This window comes from Pseudonaja textilis, chromosome 9 (genome assembly GCF_049901715.1).
Source record: "Pseudonaja textilis isolate UNSWEBS1 chromosome 9, rPseTex1.2, whole genome shotgun sequence".
Taxonomy (NCBI): domain Eukaryota; kingdom Metazoa; phylum Chordata; class Lepidosauria; order Squamata; family Elapidae; genus Pseudonaja; species Pseudonaja textilis.
Window position 1 is genome coordinate 7,028,813 of NC_141998.1, and position 23,961 is coordinate 7,052,773.

The 23,961-nt window shown below is 37.6% G+C and overlaps 1 protein-coding gene across 1 annotated transcript in view; it reads left to right on the forward strand.

The window, feature by feature from the left end:
- Positions 1-19,311, forward strand: part of LOC113445598 (zinc metalloproteinase-disintegrin-like NaMP) — a 54,332-nt gene extending 35,021 nt beyond the window's left edge. The window contains exons 14-25 of the mRNA XM_026714876.2: positions 392-587; positions 2,586-2,688; positions 5,529-5,685; positions 6,547-6,627; positions 8,537-8,612; positions 10,887-10,992; positions 11,613-11,706; positions 12,261-12,323; positions 13,078-13,125; positions 14,711-14,779; positions 16,367-16,432; positions 17,388-19,311. Of these exons, the coding sequence (XP_026570661.2) occupies positions 392-587; positions 2,586-2,688; positions 5,529-5,685; positions 6,547-6,627; positions 8,537-8,612; positions 10,887-10,992; positions 11,613-11,706; positions 12,261-12,323; positions 13,078-13,125; positions 14,711-14,779; positions 16,367-16,432; positions 17,388-17,408 (1,080 nt within the window). The 3' untranslated portion in view covers positions 17,409-19,311. The remainder of the gene's footprint in view (positions 1-391; positions 588-2,585; positions 2,689-5,528; positions 5,686-6,546; positions 6,628-8,536; positions 8,613-10,886; positions 10,993-11,612; positions 11,707-12,260; positions 12,324-13,077; positions 13,126-14,710; positions 14,780-16,366; positions 16,433-17,387) is intronic.
- The last annotated feature ends 4,650 nt before the right edge of the window (positions 19,312-23,961 follow it).

The following is a 23,961-nucleotide window of genomic DNA, read 5'->3' on the forward strand; positions in this document are numbered from 1 at the left end:
TGATTTAGTCCTATTATTATTATTATTATTATTATTATTATTATTATTATTATTATTATTATTATTATTATTATTCAGTAGTGTGATTGTGATGTGGTATTTGGGGCACTGTGCTGGAGTAGCTTTCAAATTTCATTGTATTTGTGGGATGCAATGACAATAAAGGTATTCTAGTCTAATTCTAAAGAGAAACTGGGACTTCTAGGCAGGGACTTGTAGGCTCTACACACAATGTCTTAAGACCTGGAAGCCATTTGTAACCTAGCAGGGATGCCTTGATTGGTAACCCTCAAGACAGATGAAGAGGAGGCTTTGAAATGTGTTGGTTTAGCTCTTTGATCTCTGCTGCTAAAGACTGATAGCTGGGAATATTTTTTATTCTTGCCCGCAGCTTATGAGAGCAGGATCAGTATGCCGGGTAGTAAAGCATGACTGTGACTTGCCTGAACTATGCACTGGCCAATCTGCTGAGTGTCCCAAGGATCGCTTCCACATTAATGGACACCCATGCCAAAACAACGAAGGTTACTGCTACATGGGGAAGTGTCCTACCTTGGCAGACCAATGTATTGCTCTCTGGGGGCCAGGTAAGTCAACCTTAGGATTTTAGAATAGGGCTATTGCAAAACAACAACAACCAAAAAATCCTAAGGCAATCCTTTGTATTGATCAAAGACATTTTCTCCTTACTATACATAACAAAGCTTTTCATTTCTGTTCTATTTGTGTTTTGTTCATAATCTTTCAAGATGAAAGTCTTTCTTTGGAGGTTTTAATGCTCAACCCTCCAGATCTTTTGCTTTAAACCTCCAAATGTCACCTGAGAACCTGGCCTAATGGTTGAAGATGATAGCAACTGTAGACCAAAAATCTGAAAAGAAAGATCTGTGTGTGTGTGTGTGTGCACGCGTGCACACACACACGCACATGCATACACACCATAAATAGATTGTTATTTTTTGTATATTGTAGCAATAGCTCAAAACTATTCTGCAATACTCTTTGTCTTAAATCAATGGGTGTTGTGAAGCAAGCCAATACGACTGGAGAAGCACAAACAATAACACCAACTGTCATATGCTTAGAATTTTATCCATTTAGCTTGTTCTTCAAAGACTTAACTAGGGCCACTGATTGACCCATCCCTTTTCATTGTTCTGAATTAGAGACAATGGAAATTGAAAATGGGACTGTCTGCTAAGAATATTTATACTTGGTGACTGAACTTTTCTTTACCTTTGGCATAATAATAAAAGAAACAGGTGTTGAGGGATGTGGTTCTTGTCACTCTCTTGTAGAACATAGAACAGAATTGGAAGAGACCTTGGAGGTCTTCTAGTCCAACCCTCTGATCAACTTGAAGACCCTATATCATTCTGGACAAAGAGTTGTCTGATCTCATCTTGAAAACCTCCAGTGATTGAGCACCTACAAACTTTTGGAGGGAGGCTATTCCAGGGGTTAATTCTTCCCACTGTCAGGAAATTTCTCCTTAATGCTAGGTTGGATCTCTTGATAAGGTTCCATCCATTACTTCTTGTCTTGCCCACAGGTATCTTGTCTATGACAGCCCCTCAAATATTGGAAGATTGCTATCATGTCACCCCTAATTCTTCATATCTAGTTCCCACCGCCCTTCATTGTATAATTAAGCCTCCAGACCTCTTATCATTTTTGCTGATCTTCTCTGCACTTTTTTCTATGGTTTCAACAACTTTTTTTTCTATCACGTTGATGAAAACTGGATCTAGTATTCCAAGTGTGGTCTTACCAGTGCAGTCCATTTATTTAGACCATAAATGGAACCTTACTCTTTTATTTCCATTGCTTTCAAAATGGAAACATTCAGTTCAAACAAAGAAATCTTTATTTTGGTCAGTAAATCGCATGAAATTATGTAATGTTCCAAAGAATGGTAATATTTCATTGTTTTGCAAGTAATCTAGCTATATTCAAAAAGGCTTATGCCCAGGGATTGACACGTGTCAAACTAAGAATGATACATGATGATTCTTATAAGCTGAGTTCTTTAGTGTTTCATATTATGGACAAAATCCTGTCAGACTAAGGTCTTCGCTAACTCAATCTACAATATACTCTTTGGGAGGAGGTGTCTCCACCATCTTTCTCTCACACATGATATCCAGGCAGAGTTGCCTACCTCCCTCTTACTTCTCTGGAACTCACCCCACCCTGCCTTGCCTCCTGGGATTCCACCTCTTCACTACGTTCCAGCACAGAAATATATCTATGAGTGTGATGAAGTTTTAAAAAAAAGGGGGGGGGATATAGTAGAAGGAATCTGGATTCAGATTTCTCGACGTTGATTTACCAGGTAGTCTTCTGCAAGTTGGATAAGAGTTGTGTTTATAAAATGGAATAACCAAGTTTATAGAAACACTGTATGAGGTAGTGAATGCTTCATAATGAGGATGAGATAAGTAATGGGTTACAAAATAATCGGTTACAAAGAAGTGGACATTAGCTAAATTATTTGGAACTCCTCTGAGATGTCTTAAGCCATTCTTCATCCTGGCATGTTACCCACTCAAGTATTTATGCTTCTTCCTCACTCTCTCTTACAGGTGGGAAAGTGGCTGCAGATTCATGTTTTAAGAAAAACCAGCAAGGGAATTATTATGGCCACTGCAAAAATGCAAATGGTATAAGCATTTCATGTAAACCAAAGTAAGCGGTCTAAATTATTTCCTACTCTAGCTCTAGCACTTAGACTTATATACCGCTTCACAGTGCTTCACAGCCCTCTCTAAGCGATTGACAGAGGCAGCATATTGCCCCCAACAATCTAGGTCCTCATTTACTAAGATGATGATATATCATGTAAGGGTAATGTAAGAAATACTTTCTATCTCCTCACTAAAATCAACAGAAATGTGAGTCAATTTCTGAATGGCTAATTTTTTTTTTTTTTTTGAGTTACAAGATGGAGCAAAAGCGGGATATAAAAAGAGGCCATGAGAGCTTTTAAAGTACCCTTTAGCCAAATCAATTTGATAAATTATTAGAGGATACAAAATCAATTTCAAAAATGTATAATTACTTATTAGAGTTTGAGATGGCAGAGGAATTAGGAAAGGGCTTGATGATAGCATGGGCAAGAAATGTGGGACACAACATTGATTTGGAGGATTGGGAAAGAATATGAGAAAAGAATTATATGATAATGAAATCGGCGGTATATAAAGAGAATCAATATAAAATGTGTTATCAGTGGTATCTGGCCCCTTTGAGATTAGCCAATATGTACCCCAATATGTACCCCAATCTTCTGGAAATGCAAGCAGACACAGGGCACCTTCTTCCACGTATGGTGGCTCTGCCACAAAATTAAGAAATATTGGATAAAAATACAAACATGGATAAAAGAAATTACCACCTTTCAAATAGAACTTAAAACAGATTTTTTTTTTTTTTTTACTGGGGATAATAAAACGAGACTACACAAAAGAGATAAAATATTTAATTTTGCATATAATCATTGCAGCGAGACTAGCACTCGCACAGTGTTGGAAAGGAGACCTCATGCCAACAGAGAGTTTAATAATCCAAAAAATCTACGATTGTGCTGAAATGGATAAACTTACTCTAAAATTTAAAAAAAAGGAAGGTATTTAAAAAAAGGTATTATACAGTCTGGGAAAACTGGTAGAAATGGATAAATGATAGAAATCAGCAAGAAAATAAATAAGGAAGAAATAGTTTAAAGAGGTTAAAATATGAGAAATAACCAGGAATGTGAAATATGTATTAGAACAACGTTTAGTACATAAGCACCGTCAAATCGATTTGTATTTTAAAAACAGTGTTTTTTGTTTTCAATTCAGCAACCATTCACAATTACAACACTGAAAGTGACTTACAGTGGGTTCTAACCAACTGGGTGCTGTCCAGTTGTTGGGTAGGCATAGCCGTGGTGAACATGGCCTACCAGTACTTCTGGTAGGGCTGTTTTTAACCTTCCCAAGGGACTGGAGGCCTCCCTCAGGCCTCTGGGAGGATGAAAACGGCCTCCCACAGGCTCTGGAGGCCCTTCGGAAGCCGGAAACAGGCTCATTTCATGACTTCCAGTACTTCTGGGAGAGCCATTTTTTTTGCCTCCCCGAGGGTCTGGAAGCTTCCCTCTGGCCTCTGGAAGGGTGAAAACAGCCTCCCTTGGGATATGGAGACCCTTTGGAAGCTGGAAACAGGTGTATTTCATGAATTTTGGTACTTCCGGAAGGCCCATTTTTCTCCCTCCAGAGGCTCCACACGGACCCTGGACTTACCTGCATTGAAAATGGGCCACATGGAGACTCCGGGGACGAGAGGTGGGGCAGGGCCAGCTGGTCAGTTCATAAACTGGTTCAGCAAACCAGATACAAATTTAACACCCAGTTCACCCGAACTGGTCCGAACCGGTAGAATCCCACCCCTGCTTCTAACATCCCTATAGTCATGTGGTCAAATTCTGGTGTTTGGTAATCAGCATGTATTTTCCATGGTTGCAGTGTCCCAGGATCACATAACCACCATTTTCCATCTTCTCAGCCATCTTCCAACAATCAAAGTCAATGGAGGAAATTGGATTTATTTAACAATGGTGAATTCATTTAGCAACCATGGCAGATAGATTCATAAAATTGGGTGCAACTCACTTAAGAGCTGCTTTGTTTAGCAATGGAAATTCTGGACCCAGTTGTGGTGCTACGTCAAGGACTACTGCACAATCAGCCTTTCTCTCCGGCTGACATCACCCAGCAGTAGCTTGTTTGCAATGTTTTTTGAATAAGCCCTGGTTGGCTGAGTTTCTGAATTGCACTTAGTATATAAACACAATTTAAAAACCCACAATGGCTAGATTTGCACCACAGATTGAACCCAAAACAAACAATAAGCCACAATATCTTTTAGTGATGTGAGATTCTGCTTTTTAGACAGTTTAGACCCCATACCATTTTTTTCCTACTAAAATAAGGGCAGTCCTTATTTCAATCTTTAATTTCCCTTTTTCTTATTTTTCTTAAATGGAAATGGAATCATGGCCATTTTTCAGGGCAATTTCTCCCTCTGATATTTAATGCCGCTGCCCCAACCTTTAGATTTCAACTCACATCATCTTCTGTCATCCACTAATCAGAGATTATTTTAAGGCTAGAGGTCTGGAAAAATCAAGCCTGCTTTAGGAGTTTTCCAGGTGGATAACAGGTACTGTACATTATCTGCTCTAAAGATAAGAATTGTGACTCAAACTACCTTCTCCCTCAAAAACAGGGAAACCATTAGAGATACAAAAACTGTGTTTCTCTATCCTCCCTCCAAATAAACAAACCTAGAAACACTTCTTGAGATTTTTTTTTTTTACTTATCTTTTAAATGCAATCAAGTTCATTTTGAGGCTGAGCAAACCTCTGACTGTCCAGCTCTACTTTAAAATCACGTTAATCCAAGAACATTTTATGTTTGCAAATGAGCAAAGGGACATTAATCCTTTCTTTTTCTTTAAAACGAATTGTTTATTTTCTTTTCAGTGCGGTAAAATGTGGCAGGCTATATTGCACAGGTGGTTCAAAGATGCCCTCAGATGGAAACCTGCTGGAATTTCTATCATGTAGAGCCAGTTTTCCATCCAAAGATGCAGAAGATGTTGGATTGGTTCATCCTGGAACAAAATGCGGAGAAGGAATGGTTAGTAAAAGATTACATCTCAACTGTATGCTGTAAGGGGTAATCAGCGAAATAATTTAGCGATCGATCTTGGTGAAAGCTGATTTACATTTTGCATACTACAGTTAATCTATGTAGAAGAAAATCCATCTAGCCTTCTTCTTGTTTATATTGTTTTGTTTTTCCTGCAGGCAACAACCACAACAAATCAGCAAGAGAAATAGCACGTAGACTTATATATCGCCCCATAGTGCTTTAAGCACTTTCTGGGCAGTTTAGAATGTCAGCATATTGGCCCCAACAATCTGGCTCTGCATTTTACTGACCTTGGAAGAATGCGAGATTGAGTTAATCTTGAGTCCCATCAGGATCTAATTCCAGGCTATAGGCGGAGTTAGCTTGCAATACTGCATTCTAATCACTGCACCACCAAGGTTTTTCAGGTGAATGTCCCGGGTGTTTCTTCCTTCTAAGAACAAAATGCCCGGCCTTTTCAGAGCCTTGTGCTTCTCCCTGGCATCAATTTCTGGACAGAACATCAAGGGACAGTCCTTTCTCTTAACTTGTAGGTATCCCCGTAGGGCAGGTGGAAGAGAGTTGAAAAAAAATCAGATGTAGAACTGGCTGTGACCTAAAGGATATCAATTCAGTGAAGCCATTTAGAAGTGCTGAAGCAATCTTAAAGCTTATCTTAAAGGATCAGGAATTGCACGCACACACACACACACACACACACACACACACATCCCTGTCTTTATACACAATATAGAACTTGGAGGAAATTTATTGAATATCCTGGTTTTGTTCTAGAGAATAACAGAGTTTAGTTGTGTGGGAAACTGTTGTCTTATTCTATTTATAATCTCTTCCTTTGACTTTTAGGTCTGCAACAACGGGCAGTGTGTTGAGATAGAAGCTGCCTACAGATCGACCAACTGTTCACACAAATGCATCGGATACTCTGTAAGCATTTTGTATTCTATATTCTGGTTAAAGTATTCTCTATGCCCTTCAATGGGCTTTAAGACTGTTCTGCTTCGGGCTTGGCCTATATAAAGCTTACAGGTAATCCTCAATTTACAACAGTTCATTTAGTGACCGTTCAAAACTACAACGGGTTTTAAAAAAGTAACTTATGACTGTTGTTCACACTTACGACTGTTACACCATCCCTGGGGTCATGTGATTAAAATTCAGATGCTTGGCAATTGGTTCATATTTATGACCATTGCAATGTCCTGGGGTCATGTGACTAACTTCTTCACCCTTCTGACAAAGTCAGTGGGGAAGCCAATTCACTTAACAACCGTGTTACTAACTTAACGCTTTCAGTGATTCACTTAACAACAGTGGCAAGAAAAGTTGTGAAATGGGGCAAAACTTACTTAACAAACATTTCGCTTAACAACAGAAATGCTGGGCTGAATTGTGGACATAAGTTGAGAACTATCTGGAATGTGTTCAGCACATATACTTGGGGATTTCACATTTTTCCCCACAGTATTCTCTGCAAGTCTGAAGCATCTGCAAAATATTCATTAGAGTGTGTTTGTAAATGTTCTTATGGTGATATTGACATCTATATCTAAATAGGTTTTGCTGCACTAAAAAATGAAAATGAGTATTATTATGATTATAATTTTACAACTAACATCTATATAGTAACTTTGAAAGTAAAATCCATCATGAAAATAATTTTCATTTAAGGCAGAAATGGAACTAAATGAAAAATGGTTTTGTTGGGCAGAGAGCAAGTTGACGGTTAGGTAAAACTTTATGCGTATTCATACATGCATAATTTACATAATTTCCCTTTTATTATTTTCTTTTTTCTTTGTTCTATGTTATTAAACAAATAAACACCAACCACCTACCCCCCAAAAAGTGCTTTCCAGAATCCTTGATGTTAAAAATATTTCAGGTTCTTTTTTCTAAGTGTGAGTAGAACTTAGAAAGACATGAACCTCTGTATTTACCAAGCCCAGAATAGTTTATGGCTTTAAAGTCTAAATTACATTAAATTGAGCTTTAAAATTAACAGGTAGCAATGGAATTAGATCAAAACCTGGTGTCATGTTAGAATAGTCAAATACTAATAAATCAAATGAGAATGCCCCCTCTCCCATGGCCTATAAAAAGTTATGAAGATCTGGTACTTCCAGTTTTTGAGGACTAAAGGTGGAGTCAACCAATCCCAAAATTAAAATTTAGTATTGAATTATGTTGTTCTACCTTGTCATTTTTGAATTAACATCAGTGTGCTATTTTAATTTTGGTGCACTTTGATAGAGTCTGACTGGAATGGGGCAGTAAACAAACTTGATGGATGGATCTTGATGGATGGATGGATGGATGGATGGAAAGAAGGGAGGCAGGGAGGGAGAAAGAGAGAGAGGGAGAGGGACGGTTGAAAACTATTTGCTATTTGCTCTAAATTAATATTATCCTGATATCGTTGTCCACCACAAGAAATCTCAAAGCTTGATTTAGTCCTTTTCATCCTGCTATAGAAATGCTTTGACCACAACTCTCATAATATCAAAAAAAGAAACACTTTGTCCACACTGTACTGTTGTTAGACTTAGTCTAATAACGCAGTGGACCACTAGATTAAAAAAATAGTGACCAGCTATTTAGATAGCCTTTGGTACTTATTTAAACAATCCTAAAAGCTTTGGTAGAAACCCTTAATTTATTTTTCTGTGTGGGATTTAAATGGATTTCCATCTTTTTGTCTGCCTAATTTGGTTCAGTTTTATGGTTCAGTACTTTCTGCCTTCTTTGGGCTTCATAAAAATGCAAGAGAAATGTTGACTGCTTTTTTGGCCCTTGTATTTGTTTCAAAGATTAATACTGGTCTTTGCTATCCTAGGTATGTGACCATGAACTGCAGTGCCAATGTAAAGAAGGATCAACACCGCCTCACTGTGACACCTCAGGAAATAAATGTGAGTTAATTCAGGGGGCCACTTGTCTCCCACAGCTTCCCCGCAGAAAGTGATTAGATAGGTTCTGGAGACATAATCCCTGGGGTGAGTGGATTGCCCTAATGACATTTGCTACTCCACCTGCAAATGCTAATACTGGACGTTTGGGAGGTCTTTCTTTTCTCAGTATATTTTATAGCAAATGCACCACAGTATGACATCTTCATCAGAAAACAGGAAACGATGGATGGAACTCTTTTTAGCTGGTACCAATAAATAGGTCAGAGGTAGGATATGTTTTTAAAAACAGGCATATTAGTACCTGCAGGAGTGTAATTGAAGCTTGGCCTCCTTTCATGGGCACCATAACATCGATACAAGTGGGCGGAGCTTCAATCTTACCATCATAACCACCAATTTATATTTTTCACTACCACCTGTGGGCATCCCTCAATGTAGCAATCCTCAACTTTCCTGGCTCTGTGGACTGGCAGCAGTGGCAACAGAATGGGGGAGGGGAAGGGGATGGTTTTGCGGAAGGACCCGCTGCTTGTGCAGCTTTGTGTGTTTACCCACCACTTGTGTGGTCTAATTCCCAATGAGCCACGGACCAGTACTAGTCTGCAGACTGGAAGTTGGGTACCTCTGCTCTAATGGATATCCCTCTTCTCTCATCTCCTGAACATCTTTTATTGTGGATAAAATATATAGGGAGAAAATCCATCCGATCGTTACATTTTAAGGATCTATTTATTATTTTTATGAAGATTAGTGATATGCCTAATAAGACCACACCTAAAATAATTCTTCCAGTTTTGGTCATCACACTGTAAAAAAGGATGTTGAGATTCTAGAAAGAGTGCAGAGAAGAGCAACAAAGATGGTTAGGGGACTGGAGATTAAAACATGTGAAGAATGGGTACAGGAACTGGGCATGGCTAGTCTAGTGAAAAGAAGGACCAGGGGAGACCTGATAGCAGTGTTCCAATATTTGAGGGGCTGCCACAAAGAGGAGGGGGTCAACCTGTTTTTTCAAAGCACCTTAAGGCCAGACAAGGAATAATGGATGGAAACTGACCAAGGAGAGATTCAACCTAAAATAAAGAGGAATTTTATACAGTGAAAATAATCAACCAATGGAACAGCTTGCCTTCAGAAGTTGTGGGACCTTCATCACTGGAGGCTTTCAAGAAGAGACTGGACGGCCATCTGTCAGAAATGGTGTAGGGTCTCCTGCATGGGCGGTGGGTTTGGACTAGGTGACCTGCAAGGTCCCTTCCAACTCTGTTAATCTGTTAAATCTGTTAAATGCCATTATGACCTTTCCATAAATGATAAATCAGTTATTCTATGAGTTATTCCATTTTATTATAAAAATAATTGTATTTGTCATTTCTTTATCCAAAGCAATACCCTTGTATTCCTTTTTCTGATTTTCGAAAGTTATCACTTAAGTAATTTTCATTAGTTCCATATTGTAAGTAATAAAGAATTATCTCTAAAATGGTTTAGCCTCAGTTCATATATTAGAAAACATCCACATGAATTTTGGACTAAATTATTGCATGGAAATGGGGATTTATTTGACTTTTAGACAAATTAAACAATCCTTATTGGAAATAGGGTTTGATATCTCCTTGTATTATTATCTAGCAACTGAATATTGTTAACTATTAGCAAACTATACTTTAATTGGAAGTTCTATTTTTAATCTCATTGTGCACATGAAATGAAAAGAAGGGAAAAATAAGTTTAATCTTTTCTGTAATTCATTCAACAAGGATAGCAAGATTGTGATTAATTTTAAGCTACCTAATAGTGAAAATCCAGGTATAGATTTAACAGATGATAGTTTGCTTTCTTAATTATGCTGCTACATCCATTTACAAGACTATCTTGGGAGGTCAGTTAGATCTTCTTTGAACCAGAATTATTAATCAATAAGGAAACTGTAATCCCAATGTATCTAAAGGTCATGGAGTTGAGTTAGATTAATTTTAAAGGATGATGATTAGTTGAAGTCATTCATGAAATGAGGTTTATTTCATATTACTTGTTTTCTTGGGCTAAATTTGATGCCCAGAGTTGGTTCAGAGTTGTGTAGCACTAAAATTAAAATAATTGAATAAATAAATACATTCTAGACAATTCTCAACAGTGGCTCTTAGGAAAAACTCTTATTGCATGGGTGAGAAATGCCAGGACTTGGAGCAATATAATTTTCAATGGATTGTCTCTATGTTTCCACTGTGATTTAATCAAATCTATTCATAGCCTTTTCTCTTTATCTTTTAGATATAATCATCATTGTTGTAACTGTGGTACTAGTCTCAGTAGCCACAGCCATTTTCCTTGCAGTTCTCTTCCGCTGCTACATTTTAAAGAAGAAACAAGGGGACAGGTGAAGCTTTTGAATGTCGTCAGCCAAGCTTCTTTTAAGTGTGGGGAGTTTGCTGAGTCCCATAAAACAGCAGTAGTGGGTTTTCCTGAATTAATGGAGAGGCTGAATGTATACTGACTTGGAAAAAGCTGTATAAAACTGGATATTCAGTTCAGGAAATCTCTCATGAAGTTACGAGACTGAATTATAGTATGAACTGAATTATAGTGTATGTATAAAATAAGTTCTAGGATATCAGGTAACTAGTTATCTTAACACGAAGGAAGAAAGGAAGGAAGGAAGGAAGGAAGGAGAGGAGGGAGGGAGGAGGAGGAGGAAAGGAAGGAGGAAGGAATTAAAGAAGGAAGGAAAGAAAGGAGGGAGGGAGGAGTGGAGGAGGAAGGGAATGAGGAAGGAATTAAAGAAGGAAGGAAAGAAAGGGAGAGAGGGAGGAAGGAAGGAATGGGGGAGGGAGGGAGGGAGGGAGGAGGGAGGAGGGAGGAAGGAAGGAAGGAAGGAAGGAAGGAAGGAAGGAAGGAAGGAAGGGAGGGAGACATTTACTGTATTTCTAGTGTTACCTTGACTTTGGTGTTGGGTTCAGAATCCTATCCTAACTATAATATTCTATTATTTTATGGCAGCATTCACAAAAGTGCACCTGTAGCCAAAAATCCTTTCTCTGGTACAGATCAAAAGAGGAAACAGCATCTTGGTCCAGTGTTCAATGATCCAGAGGTGAGTGGTCAAATGGGCTGCCTGGACAGAGTAGAACACTTAAATTTTATAAAATGCTTTATCCATTGGCTTCATAATAAGTCATAAGAAGAATGGTTCCCCAGTGGCAATTTAAGGAATTGGGGTACCTGGGTGGATTTAGAGGCTCTTTACCCCATGCACAATGATTTTGAAACTGCTAAATGTGGGTGCTTTTCATCAACACACAGACAAAATGCTTGCCTTTTTATTCGTTATATATATAGAGAAACATGTTATTGCTTTTATTGCTTTGATTGTAAGATAACGTCAATCAATCTGTTATCTTTCAAGATGCAACACAACTCTTTCTTGTTTTCAAAAACAAAAATAACACAATTGCTTTAAATACTGAACCTATTGTTTGCACAATAAGTTCAATAGAATGTTTTTGTAAAGAAAGCAACACAAAATAATTAAGGTTAACCTTAATGAAATTACATATGTATGGAAGTGCACCTGATCTGGCTAAGTATTTAAAGATATTGGCTTTAAAACCAATATACTCAAAAAGTCTGGCTGTTTCTTCCTTTTAGATAAATTCTTCTAGATTTCTCCTGCCAATTTCACTCCAAGGAAATACACCAGAAGTTCATGTTGTGAGTAAAATTCAATGGAACAATTCTTGCATACTCTTTAACAAACAAAATACAGATATTTCACAAATCAAATCAAATATGCTGTGCTTTGTCAGTGGTGTGAATGTACACGCTACATTGAGTCAAGTAAGTGTTATTTTATTTCAGGATAGCATGTTGTATGAATCAGAATATTATAGTTTATCAATCATGGTTTATGGTTTAATGTAAACTAAGTATTGTGGCTCATACAATATTTTATGATTCGAACAAGATAGCTTATTGTAATATATGAATATAGTTACTTGACAAATGTGAAGGATTTTAAATAAATGTGTAAAAATTCTCCCTAATTTATTAATGTTCGTTCGGCTGCAATACCCATTGTACTCAATGTACTTCTTTATGAGCAGATATAGAGAGAATGTAATTGTACTTTAGAAAAATTGATATGCATATAAGATTTTTTTTCAAACTTAACAATTTTAAGATCTAGAATGTTGCAAATGAAAACAAATAATCTGCACACTTTTTAACCTGACAGTTGAAAAATCCATATCATAGTCTGAAACATAATAAGCAGTTTCTGATTATTTTAATTATTATTTCCTTTCTGCACTCTAAATCCTTGTATAGAGTAGGGATAACCTGCATAATTTGCAATGTTATACGAACATCATGATTCTATCATAAGGGAGTTCTACAAAATTAGGGAGTTCACACACATTGTTAGAAAAATCAACTGATTAAATTGATACTATTTCATTATTAACAGAAAATCCCAGATGAACCTTTACGACACGCATATGAAAATGCCAGAATGGTAAGTTTCTAAATAAATGGTCATTTGATCTAACAACTTCAGAATACTGTTAGATATTTCCTCTGATTCTACTAGTTCCCTGACAATTTCCCCCTCTTTTTGGAGTGTCATGCCTCATTCTGTGTAGCCTATAGAAAAGTGAAAATCTTATGGGATGAGTATTTTTGAAGACAAGAAATCAACTGTTCTTCATCTATAAACACTGATATGGAGTATTATGCTTAAATTTCCCAAACTGTCCATTAATGTAGTATTTTCTGCAGTGCATTTCCAACAGAGGTCTTTTCATAAACTGGTAACAAATCAATTGGAGAGGCAAATTGTTGAATTATGTCAATTATCCAATAACATTCTAATTCTGTTCTGAATTAGGCAAATTTCAAGAAAATAACCAATGACAAGTCAATCATTATGAGTAAAGTATATCAATACCCAAAGGGATATGTGTAGCCCGAGGGCATTTAGGTGATTTCATGGCAAGTAATACACATCTCTTGACCAGTTTTTGTTGTAACAACACTGCCAAGGATAAACAGAATAGGACAGTCCAGGGGCTAAAATAGTTTAAGGCCTTCCTGGGCTGTATTAATGGAAGCATCGTGCCCAGATGAAATGGTTCCATTGAATTCTGGCTGGTTAAATCTTGTTTGCTGAACATATTAGGTCCAGTTTTGAGCACCATACTTTAAAAACACCATGAAGAGTGTTGCAAAGATTGAGTGATATATAGAAAATCAGTCTGAAGGACTTGTCAGCCCAACAAATTAGAAACCAATGACATGTGTTGTAAGTTAAGGCTATAGAATGTGAGTGTGTCTGAGTGTGTGTTCTCCTTCCTGATTTTATCTTCATGTGAAACAGTGAGGAACTTATCTAAGATGTTTTCTTAAGTCATTATCACACTGCGAAGAAAGAGGACCATAGGTTAAGTTCCAATTAAGCTGATTTATTGCTCATGCCTATATACAAGAATCTAGTCAACTTACAGTCAGCACTAAATTGGCACTAGGTGTGATGACCCGGGGCATGGCACAAAGGCAACACAGTCAGATAACCTTTATTAGCTCTAACTTTGCCCCCAATCTCCTAGTTACCTTCTGCCTGGAAAAGAACTCTCCCAGGAACAGCCTTTGGCTGCAGAGAGTCAAGTCCAAAATATGGTCAACAAAAACTGTAACTATAAATCCAATCAAGGCAAAATGAGGTAATTAGTCTGGCAGGGCAGGAGTAAAAATTCCAGATGTGAAGGCACGACAATAATTCAACCCTGTTGGGAGGATGCCAGGAGCACAGATAATCAAAGTCGCACTCAGAATTTTCTGTTAGAGCTTTCCTCAAAGAACCATGGAAATTTTTTGCTTTGTGAGAATGCTGAGAATTTTGAGTTCATACAATTGCACATTTGGTGGGGAAAGGGAATAAGGATTAATTTTTGTTGCAGATAGAAGACTCAAATTTTAAGCTGACAGGAAATGTGATCTCCAATAGATGTTGAACAATAGATGTTGTTCCACTTTTTAAAATGCATCTTGGCAATTGTGTGCAAAGGCAACTCAAAAAACCTTCCAATTTTCTTTCCTTTCAGCCCATTGTGAAACCAAGAATCCCTCCGCCTCCTGTTCCAACAGCAAAGTCCACCATATATCCAGCTCTGGTATGTCAGCTTCCTAAACATCACACTTCAAACTCATTTTGTTCCTTTATAGCAGGATGCTAGGGTGAAGCTTTGGGATAATAACTCCTTCTAGCCACCTTTTCATTTTTCCAGACTACTGGATGAAAAATAAGGCAAAGAACTGTAATGGGAGAAAAACTTCAACTGGTGGGTTATTGGTGGGGATTTTGTTTTAATGGGCCTGACCCTCCAGGTCTTGTGTAGTAATTCAGTCCTTTCTTCCTAATGCCAAGAAAGGCATAAAGCCTTTGGAATGTTGTATATCAGGTCTAGGTCTGATGCTTTTGTAAAGGCAGGTTGAATTGTCACTAATATATTGAATTGCATTATGACCTTATTCTTGAATCTGCAACTACCTAGGACAATTTAACTATGACAGTAACTGTAGGAGAAGAGCAGAGAGTTTGTGAGGGGGGGCACAGTTAAAAGAGATTAATGTCAGGCATAAAGAAACAGGATCATTCATAAATTTGGAGCATAGAAGATTTATTCAAGCCTATACACAAGAATCTAGTCAATTAATGGTCAACACTAAATTGGCACAAGATAAGGGTCAATAAAATTGAAGGGTGTCTAAACTTGGGTCTCTTGTGACAATGCATAGATTCTAAACTAATAATGCATTTAACTCCCCCCTCCAATTCTGCTCTTGTTCTTTTGTACAGTAACAGAGTGATGGCATTCCCATGCAAGCTTTGTCCAAACTCTAGTTTTAATGGAAAAAGGTTGGAACGTGTTCCACTATTAAAATACTCCCTTTCTTCATGTAAAAAGGGCCCCAAAAATATACACTCTCTAGATTTTATCCTTGAAAGTTCCTTTTTCAAATAAACTTCTCATAAGAAAACTGAAGCCATCCAATATAAGTGCAAAATTTGTAACCCTTCATCATAATTGCCTTTCAAACAGTGAATTCCACTCTTTGTAACCAGCTAAGTTGCTTTAAACACATATTCTTGGATTACAAAGTTTCTTGCAAATAAATTATCCAAGAATGGTGCTAGAAACATGGGCATTAGGCAGAAGCTGGCTCATTTCTTGAAATGTTATATATCTGTACTCCTTGATGCTGTTGTTTTTGGGTTTTTTTGTACAACCAAACCCAAGTTTTAGATCAGGAGTGCACCAAGGGTTAACTGGAGATTTAAAATGTCCTTCCAGAATCAATGTTGCAATTGCAAAATTCTATTCAGAAAGTCCTGGAGCAAAATACTTGGCCCTCTTTCGTTTGGGGGTGGGGAGGATAGCTGGGCAATATTAAGAAACAAAATTGGTACTTAAGCTCTCTATTTTATCCATAAAATAAAATTCTAAATCCAACCCCACAAAATGACTCTTTATTAGTTCAATTTTCAAATACAATCCTCAAGTTTCTATACAAGCCTGGTGCAGGCAAGAGTAATTTGATGTCAACATTTCTTTTTGTTTACTTGTTAGAGTTATACACTATTGAATCAACCAAGGACTCTTGGTTATTTGCAAATGTCAGTTTAGCAATAATATACTCAACATATACTAAATGGCTGGTTAATATTTAACATAAATAATCTGGTATTTCTCTTACAGAGAATAAATTCAGCTCCTTCTTCTCAACTTGAGCGTAAACCAGCTCCTCCCCCACCTCCACCCCAGGTGAGAAGCAAGTATTCTATGAAAATACAAAAATGATAAAGATGTTAAAAGAGTTATGACTTTTTAACCGGTGGAGGTAGAAAGATCGAGAGGCTATACTTTGTTCTTATGTGACAAGATTACATTTGGGTAGAAAAGTGCCATTATAGCAACATATGATCTTTGATACATGGATTATTGACAAGAATGGTATAAAGAAATTGTGCCATCTAAGCTAACATTTCCAAAGTCAAATAATTTAGTTTAGAGCCTTTGTGGGATGAAGAAGTTATCTGTGGACAAATGGAACTAGGTATACTAGTTCTTTGTTTGGCTGTTAATTCCTAAAATAAAGCACCCTGGAGACTTGGATGGATGGGTGCATATTGGGCATAACTTCTCCCAGTGATTCCCCTTCCCCAAAGCATGGTCATCAACTTGGTCAGTCTGAAGCTATCCTAATCAATAAACATACAGTATATTTTTTCAAAAAAAAATCAAAAGAACAAAAGCAAACTTTATTTTGGATAGGGAAAATCTGTCTTCTTTACCTATCTATTGTGGCACAGTGGTTCGGGGGTTAAGATGCTGGGCTTATTGGCTGGAAAGCTGGCAGCCCAGGTTTGAGATCGAAGTGCCATGTGATGAGGTGAGATCTCATCCTTGGCCAGCTCCTGCCAACCTAGCAGTTTAAATGCATGCCAATACAAGTAGATAAATAGGGTTAGGGTCAGAGTATTCTTGCTCACTTACTGGCACAATGACCTTGAAACAGAATTGAGCACCTCCCGCTATAGCTGGAAATGACTAGCGGAGTAAAATCTGCAGGACTCCTGCAGGAGTCCTACCTGTTTATTGCTTCCTTCCCTAGTCCGCTCTGGTTTGTTTTCCACCTTTAGGACTGATGACTTGAATCAATGTATAATGCTTTGCTTTCAGTCATTTGATTTCAATATCTGTTTGCTATTGTTTGCAGGCACTGAAACCCACTAAATAATCTCAGGGTATGAAACAAAACAAGAATCAGAAATAATACCAAGTCTCTGATTTCAAAGAAAACCTTTTCCATTTTCTCAGTTTCCATATCTGCATAGGACAACTGAATGGTGACTTCCTTCCACAAGTCTAATGTTTCCTCTGCCACAGGAAATGTCTTTTTAATTTTGGGGACAGCATCACCTGTAGTAAGGAGGGGAACTGATAGGAAATCTTCAGCATTCTTCCATCATATCCTTGGATATCAAATGGGGAGATCCTAGCAGAGTTGGGATGATTTTGTGAATTGTGAACTGAGCCAAAAGATGCATCGAAGCAAATGATGCCTCCATAGGAGATTTAAACACCCATCACCACCATCTGTGGACAAAAATCAAAACTGAAGAAACATTTGTTGATGCTTGATGCAAGTGGAAACCAAAGCTGTCCTGCCTACTGAATTAATCACTTTATTCTCTTGGAGTACAAAATGACTGAGTCCTGCGTGATGCCACCAAATTCTTTGACATAAGCGAAGGCTGATCTCTTTGAAACCTTCTCTCTACCTGTGCAAACAAAGAAGCAGAGATGAGACTTCAGTGCCTATTGTTTATTGCTCAAGGACTTTTCAAGGTACAATTGTATCAGCTCTGCCAACTTTTTTTCACCAGACTCTGCTCCTATTCCCTAAGGCTACATGTGACCTTTGGCTTAATTTCAGTAGCCATTAGCAAGTGGCCCTTTCAGGCTTCTAGCAGAGATACTTAATCCTTTTGGGGTGTTGCTTGAGAGAAAAGGAATACTTAAAAAAAAAAAAGAAGAGAGATAAAAAAAGTAAAATTCCTAGTGTTTTTTGGTCAGCCTTGACCAATTTACCTAGGACATTTGCAGTGGAGTCATCAGGATAGTGGCTCTGATCATGCAATTGAAGCTCCGACCCCTTTTAAGCATATGTGCATTAAAAGAGCAGGACATTTATGGCATGGCTGCAGCTTTCATCTCGACTTTTTGACTTCCCTCCCTATGGATACCCCTGAATATAACCAGTATATAACTAAAGGAGTTATTCTGGTTATACTAACAGAGTATAACTAAAGGACCAACTGGAATCTGCAATAGGCTTTCATGCTGTCAAAAGCTTTCTTCTGATTCTTGCAGATCAACCTTGTCATAAAGGGAAAGAGGAATAGACCATCTGCAGAAAAAGAACCAACCAAGGACCCAATAGTTAAACATTGCGCTGCATATATTCATGATTATTTTAAAAGGAAAGGGACAGAGACAGAGATAGAGACAGACCTGAAGATCTGATAACTCTAAATGGTAGAAGGAATTCATAATTAGCATTTGAATAGGCTGAGATCTCCTTGGAGGTCATTGTAAGTACTTTCTTTTTGTTACATTACAATAAAAAAGACATCTAAATATAATCCTTTCAAGGATAATATTTTCATTAAGCAGCCAAGTAGTTCATGGTTAAATGATGGGAAAGGTTAGGAGGCAGGATTGCATAAAGCAATGCAATGTTCTTTTTTTTTTTTAATGTGCTACTGTTTGAAAAAGCCAAATGTGAAACTAAGGGAGATATAGGGATAAGTGCAATAGGAGCCAATAGATTTAATGTGATTGGGGGCAGGGGGAGAGGTCAAGGAACAGAACCAAATGTATGTAATTTTGTTGAATTTTTTTTGTATTTTTTAGTTGTGTTTTAGGTAAGGCTGCTCCTGAAATCCTCCACATCTAAAATTCTTTCTGAGTTTGTAAGGTTTTCAATGGCTGATCCTGTTTGTGATTTTCCATTGTATTTTTGTGTCGAAGAGGAAGTTGCACTGTTTGCTCAGTTTTTACTCCATTCATGTTTCTTCCCTCTCCCTTCTTCATTTTGCACATGAAAAAAAATCACTGCCAAAAAAAAAAAAACCAAACTTGATACCCTAGTCCAGATCCACATGACTTTATAGGTTGTTTTGCCTATTGCAGGAAATACCCAGAACGGGAAGGAATTATGACGCACCTTCTCTGGGTACCACAAGGCTGCTGCTTTGCAGTGCTTTTTTACTGTCCATTTTGCTCAACAGGAGGTGCAAAGGCATCAAAGAAACTGAGGCAACCTGTACATGTTTAGGAAATGTCAGCTGAATTAGAATTTGAGAGGAATGACATGGAGAGCAACCTTGATTGCTGCATCTGGTGACTTACATTTGTCAGTACACGTACGGGATTTCTAACACACTACAAAGAAACAAAAGCTGAGAAAAATAACATCCTCTAAATGAATCAAAGATGGAGTGCACATATTTCTCAGTCTAAGTTGGGTGTACCTTGCAAGTATGAAAGACATGACCAGGACAGCATTAGAATTTTCAGCTGGAAGGCAGTTGGGTCAATTTGCCAATCAGAATAATAGTTGGAAGGGACCTTGGAGGTCTTCTAGTCGAAACCCCTGCTCAGGCAAGAAACCATATACCATTCCAGACAAATAGTTGTCTAATCTCTTCTTAAAAGCTTCCAATGTTTGAGCACAACAACTTACAAGCAATTACAATTACAATTAATTACAATTAGAATTCCATACTGTAAATAGCTTTCTAAGTTGGTGCCTTCAAATGGTCAGAGAGATAGATTTGACACTTAGAATTTTCTAAGCAGCATAATCATTGGTCAAGATATAACAAGGCATGGAGAGGTATGCACTTGGCATGAAAACCAACATTGCCTGATGAACGAAGAAACATGGGCATTTCTGAAGTGCATGGGACATTGTTCTCCACTGCATGTCCTCTGCACCAGAAATAGCCCAGTGTGACATGTGGAAATCACCATAAAATGTGCCTTATCTGTACTGATTGTACCTGTTCCATCCCTTCTCTTTGAATGGCATTATCTTATTCTAGAGGAAGTATGGACAGTCTCTTTAAGTATGTTATATTTTTAAAAAATGAATTGGAATTATACAAGGTTGCAAAATCTTAAAAGATTTCAACTTTTTACATGTTCTTATATATGAATGCCAAAACTTTGCATGCTCTCATTATTTCATTGTAGAACACTGACATCTTGTGGATTTTGGAACACATCTAGGATTTTGGCTGTTTTAATAGATTTAAATATATTGCTTTTTAATTTTAGGTTTGTGTGCATACATAAATTACATGTAGGAAATCTCAAGTTCAATTTTGGAATCAGATAGAAATAATCATTTCTGTTAGGAGTGAGGGAGCATATATACTGTCTGGGTGACAGTTGTCAACAACCTACCCTTTCCTGTATCTAAATTTAGCAAGATTGATCACTAGATCAGAAGAGGAAGGGATATTTGAACTTAAATAAAGGATAGCCCTCAATTTACAATGGCAACTGAGACCAAAATTTCCATCGCTGAGTGGTGTGATAATAAAGCAAGGCTGTACAAGAAGTGCTGGTTGGGAAGGGAATTCCAAATACGTCATAACCCCCCATTCAGAATCACTGTAATTTCAAATTGCTGAAAGAATAATTGTAAATTGAGGACTACTACAGACTTATCCATGAGATTGGATTTTCTAGTCTATACCGATTAGAATATTAGTGTTCATTAGTATATATCTCACATGCGTGTCATCTTCAGAACTGAGGATTTTTCGTGGGAAAAACAGTGTGTTGGAGAAAAAGAATACTTGCAGGTGAAAAGTAGGATTCTAATTCTCTTCTTAGCCTCTGCTATTCCCTTATAGTTTTTCCTCCAGGCCTATAGGACTGTTAGAAGCAAATTGCAAATTGTTAGTCTGGTCAAAACTCTCAAGTTAAAATGCAGATCAACTGCATTGAAATTTGCCTTGCAATTTCTCAACTGTTTGACTACTGTAAATAAAGATGTTCTTCTGTCTTCTTTTCAGAATGCTTATGGGTTTGTTTCAAACTTGCCTTAACTTGAGCTTATTTTATTGTTATTGGCAGTTATTGGCAGTGGGGGCTTCTCTTAAATCTTACATATCTTCCCACCCTAATCTGGAAAACTCAAGGAATTTTTTCCTTGAAGTCTCTGGTAGTGTTTTTTTTTCCTTTGCACACTTTTATGTCTAATTAAATTGTGATTTAAAATATTATGTTATCTGTGAAATATGTATTTGGAACAATAGCTCTATTTAAAATATATTTAAATAAAACTGCTTATAAAAATAAATATGACCATGTCTTTCTTATTAAGATGCAAATGTTTGTGATCTGTCCCCTTTGGTGGGCTTATCATCCTCCAGGACTAACAAGAACCAGGCCAGCCTGGAACCAGATTCTCCAAGGTTCATCTTAGTTGCAGGGAAGGTCATGTTTCCCAAAGGGCCTTCAACCATTCTAGTTCCCTTTGTTTCTGCTCCTCAACACCCTGCCTGTTGTGCTACAGTGCTACATTTCCTTCATGTAGAAACAATGCATTTATTCTCTAGTAAATCGTGTTAAAAAGAGGTCAACTCTTGGACACAACTCTACAGTTTTCATGGGAGCAGGCCAGAACTGTTCTCCTCCTCCTCCTCCTCCTCCTCCCACCCTCTTCTTCCAAGCTTCTTGCAATAACCTCCTTTCATGATGAAAATCCTTTGAGGGCTTCCCAGTTAGCCAAGGTTCTGGAAAAATATAAAAGACCTTTTGAAGATAAAGAAAACTCAGGCTATAAGAAAGAATTGGAGGAATTTAATTCCAGCAGCAAAATGTATGAACTCCATTTGGATTTGGCATTTAATCCATTGGTGCCTTAAAGACAGATGTTGTAGTCCTAACACCACAAACATCTGCAGGAAAATGGGAAGATCACTTCTGTGCCAGGGATTCTGATGTAATCTCAGATGGGATCCCCTCTCATAGTGACCCCAGGATTGGGAGGTTAGGGCGCTAGCTTTATTCTGCATAGAACAAAAGCTATCAACAAAGCATCAGAAAACCAGAGTTTTAACATTTGCCTAATGTGTGTGTGTGTGTGGGGGGGGGGGGAAACCTGGAGTTTCGACTGAGGGAAGAATAGGCAGAGAAAGGGGTGGGAGGCTTCTGTCAGGTTTTGGTGAGAATACTTTTGAGGAGAGAGAGTTGAGGGAGGAAGAAACATTTTATCAGTGTATAAAATACAAAGAAAAATAGGAATAGGAAATTAAGGGAAGAAAAAAGAGAGGGGGAAAGAAAAATATGAGGTACAAGGAAAGAAAGAAAAAGGCATTGACTTCTGACTCTTTTTAGCACAGTATGTAACATCATTATGGCCTTTTTAATTGTATATATTGGAATATAACTAGCCATTTCTGTAACAACTAATGTATCTAATCAGCATAACCAAAGTCGAAGTTTCATATGTATTTTTCCACCACAAACACAACATCCAGAAGTGATATCCAAATCAAAAACATAATTAAATATATTCTCCTCTTTGAATCAATCAATTTAAGCATTTCTGCTTCATCTTCCTTGCTTTGCAAATAATACGTATTTCTATTTGCACTTAATAATCTTTATCAACTATCATCATTTATATTAACAAGATTCCCTGTATTCTTTCAGATTATTTAACCTTAAAGGGAAAAATACTTCTTTGTCAACCATTTTAAAACCTTAAGCTTTTCTTTAAAAACATTCCTAAAATCAAAACATACTAATAGATCTTTTTTAAAAACTTCCTCTTCGCATACATAGGCTTTAAAGTTCACTTTCAGACCATTAATATTCCAATTAGCTCCGATTAACTCATTAAATTTAGATCACTCCAAGTTACCCACATAGAACAATTCTGTCAGGTTTTGGGTGGGAAGGTTTTTGAGGGGAGAGTTGAATGGATTTTGAGTGGAATCCCGAAAGGTGAAGGGGACATTTTATCGCAGACAAGATTAGAAATGGAAGAGTTAGAAATTTTAGTTAGATTAGTCTTGGAGCTTCCACTGAGGGAGGAAGGAGTGGAGAAAGTGAAGGTGAGCTGACAAGGCGAGGGGGCAAGCCGGTGACCAGAGGTGACCTGAGCTGGGCCAGTGGACATGACTGGGCGAGAGATCAGAGTGGACTTATGTCCAGAACGATGGACATTGAGACACCTGGTGAGTGACTGTGTAGTGGGAAAGAGCCCAGGTAGGTATAGAAAAGGGGCTAGAGGAATCCCAACTCTAGTGGGCCTTCCAGGCTGATGCTACACTGTCATAATATTGCTACACTATCATAATATTCATAGATAGTAAGCAAATGGGACTCAAGTTAAGCTGGTGTGCACTTATAAATATCTTAGAGTTTAATTTCATGCTTCTCTGTCCTGGGATGCTCATTTATTTCACTGGGAAAGTGTTGCACATGGTACCTCCTCAGATATTGTAACTTTTATAGACTGAGCCATTATAATTCCGCAGCTTGCAGGGTTTTTTAAACTAAAGTATTCAGCTACTCTATAGCTCCCAAATTTGCTCTTTTTCAAAGCTTAATTTTCTCAAAACCATTCAAAATAAGTATAAAGCCACACCAATGATTTCAAAATGTATCCAAAATGCCACCTTATGTATAGAGATAGGTATAGAGTTGTTGGATGCTAGAAGGTGGTTTCTTCTTACTGGCTTTTAGAACCCCCACTTTCACTC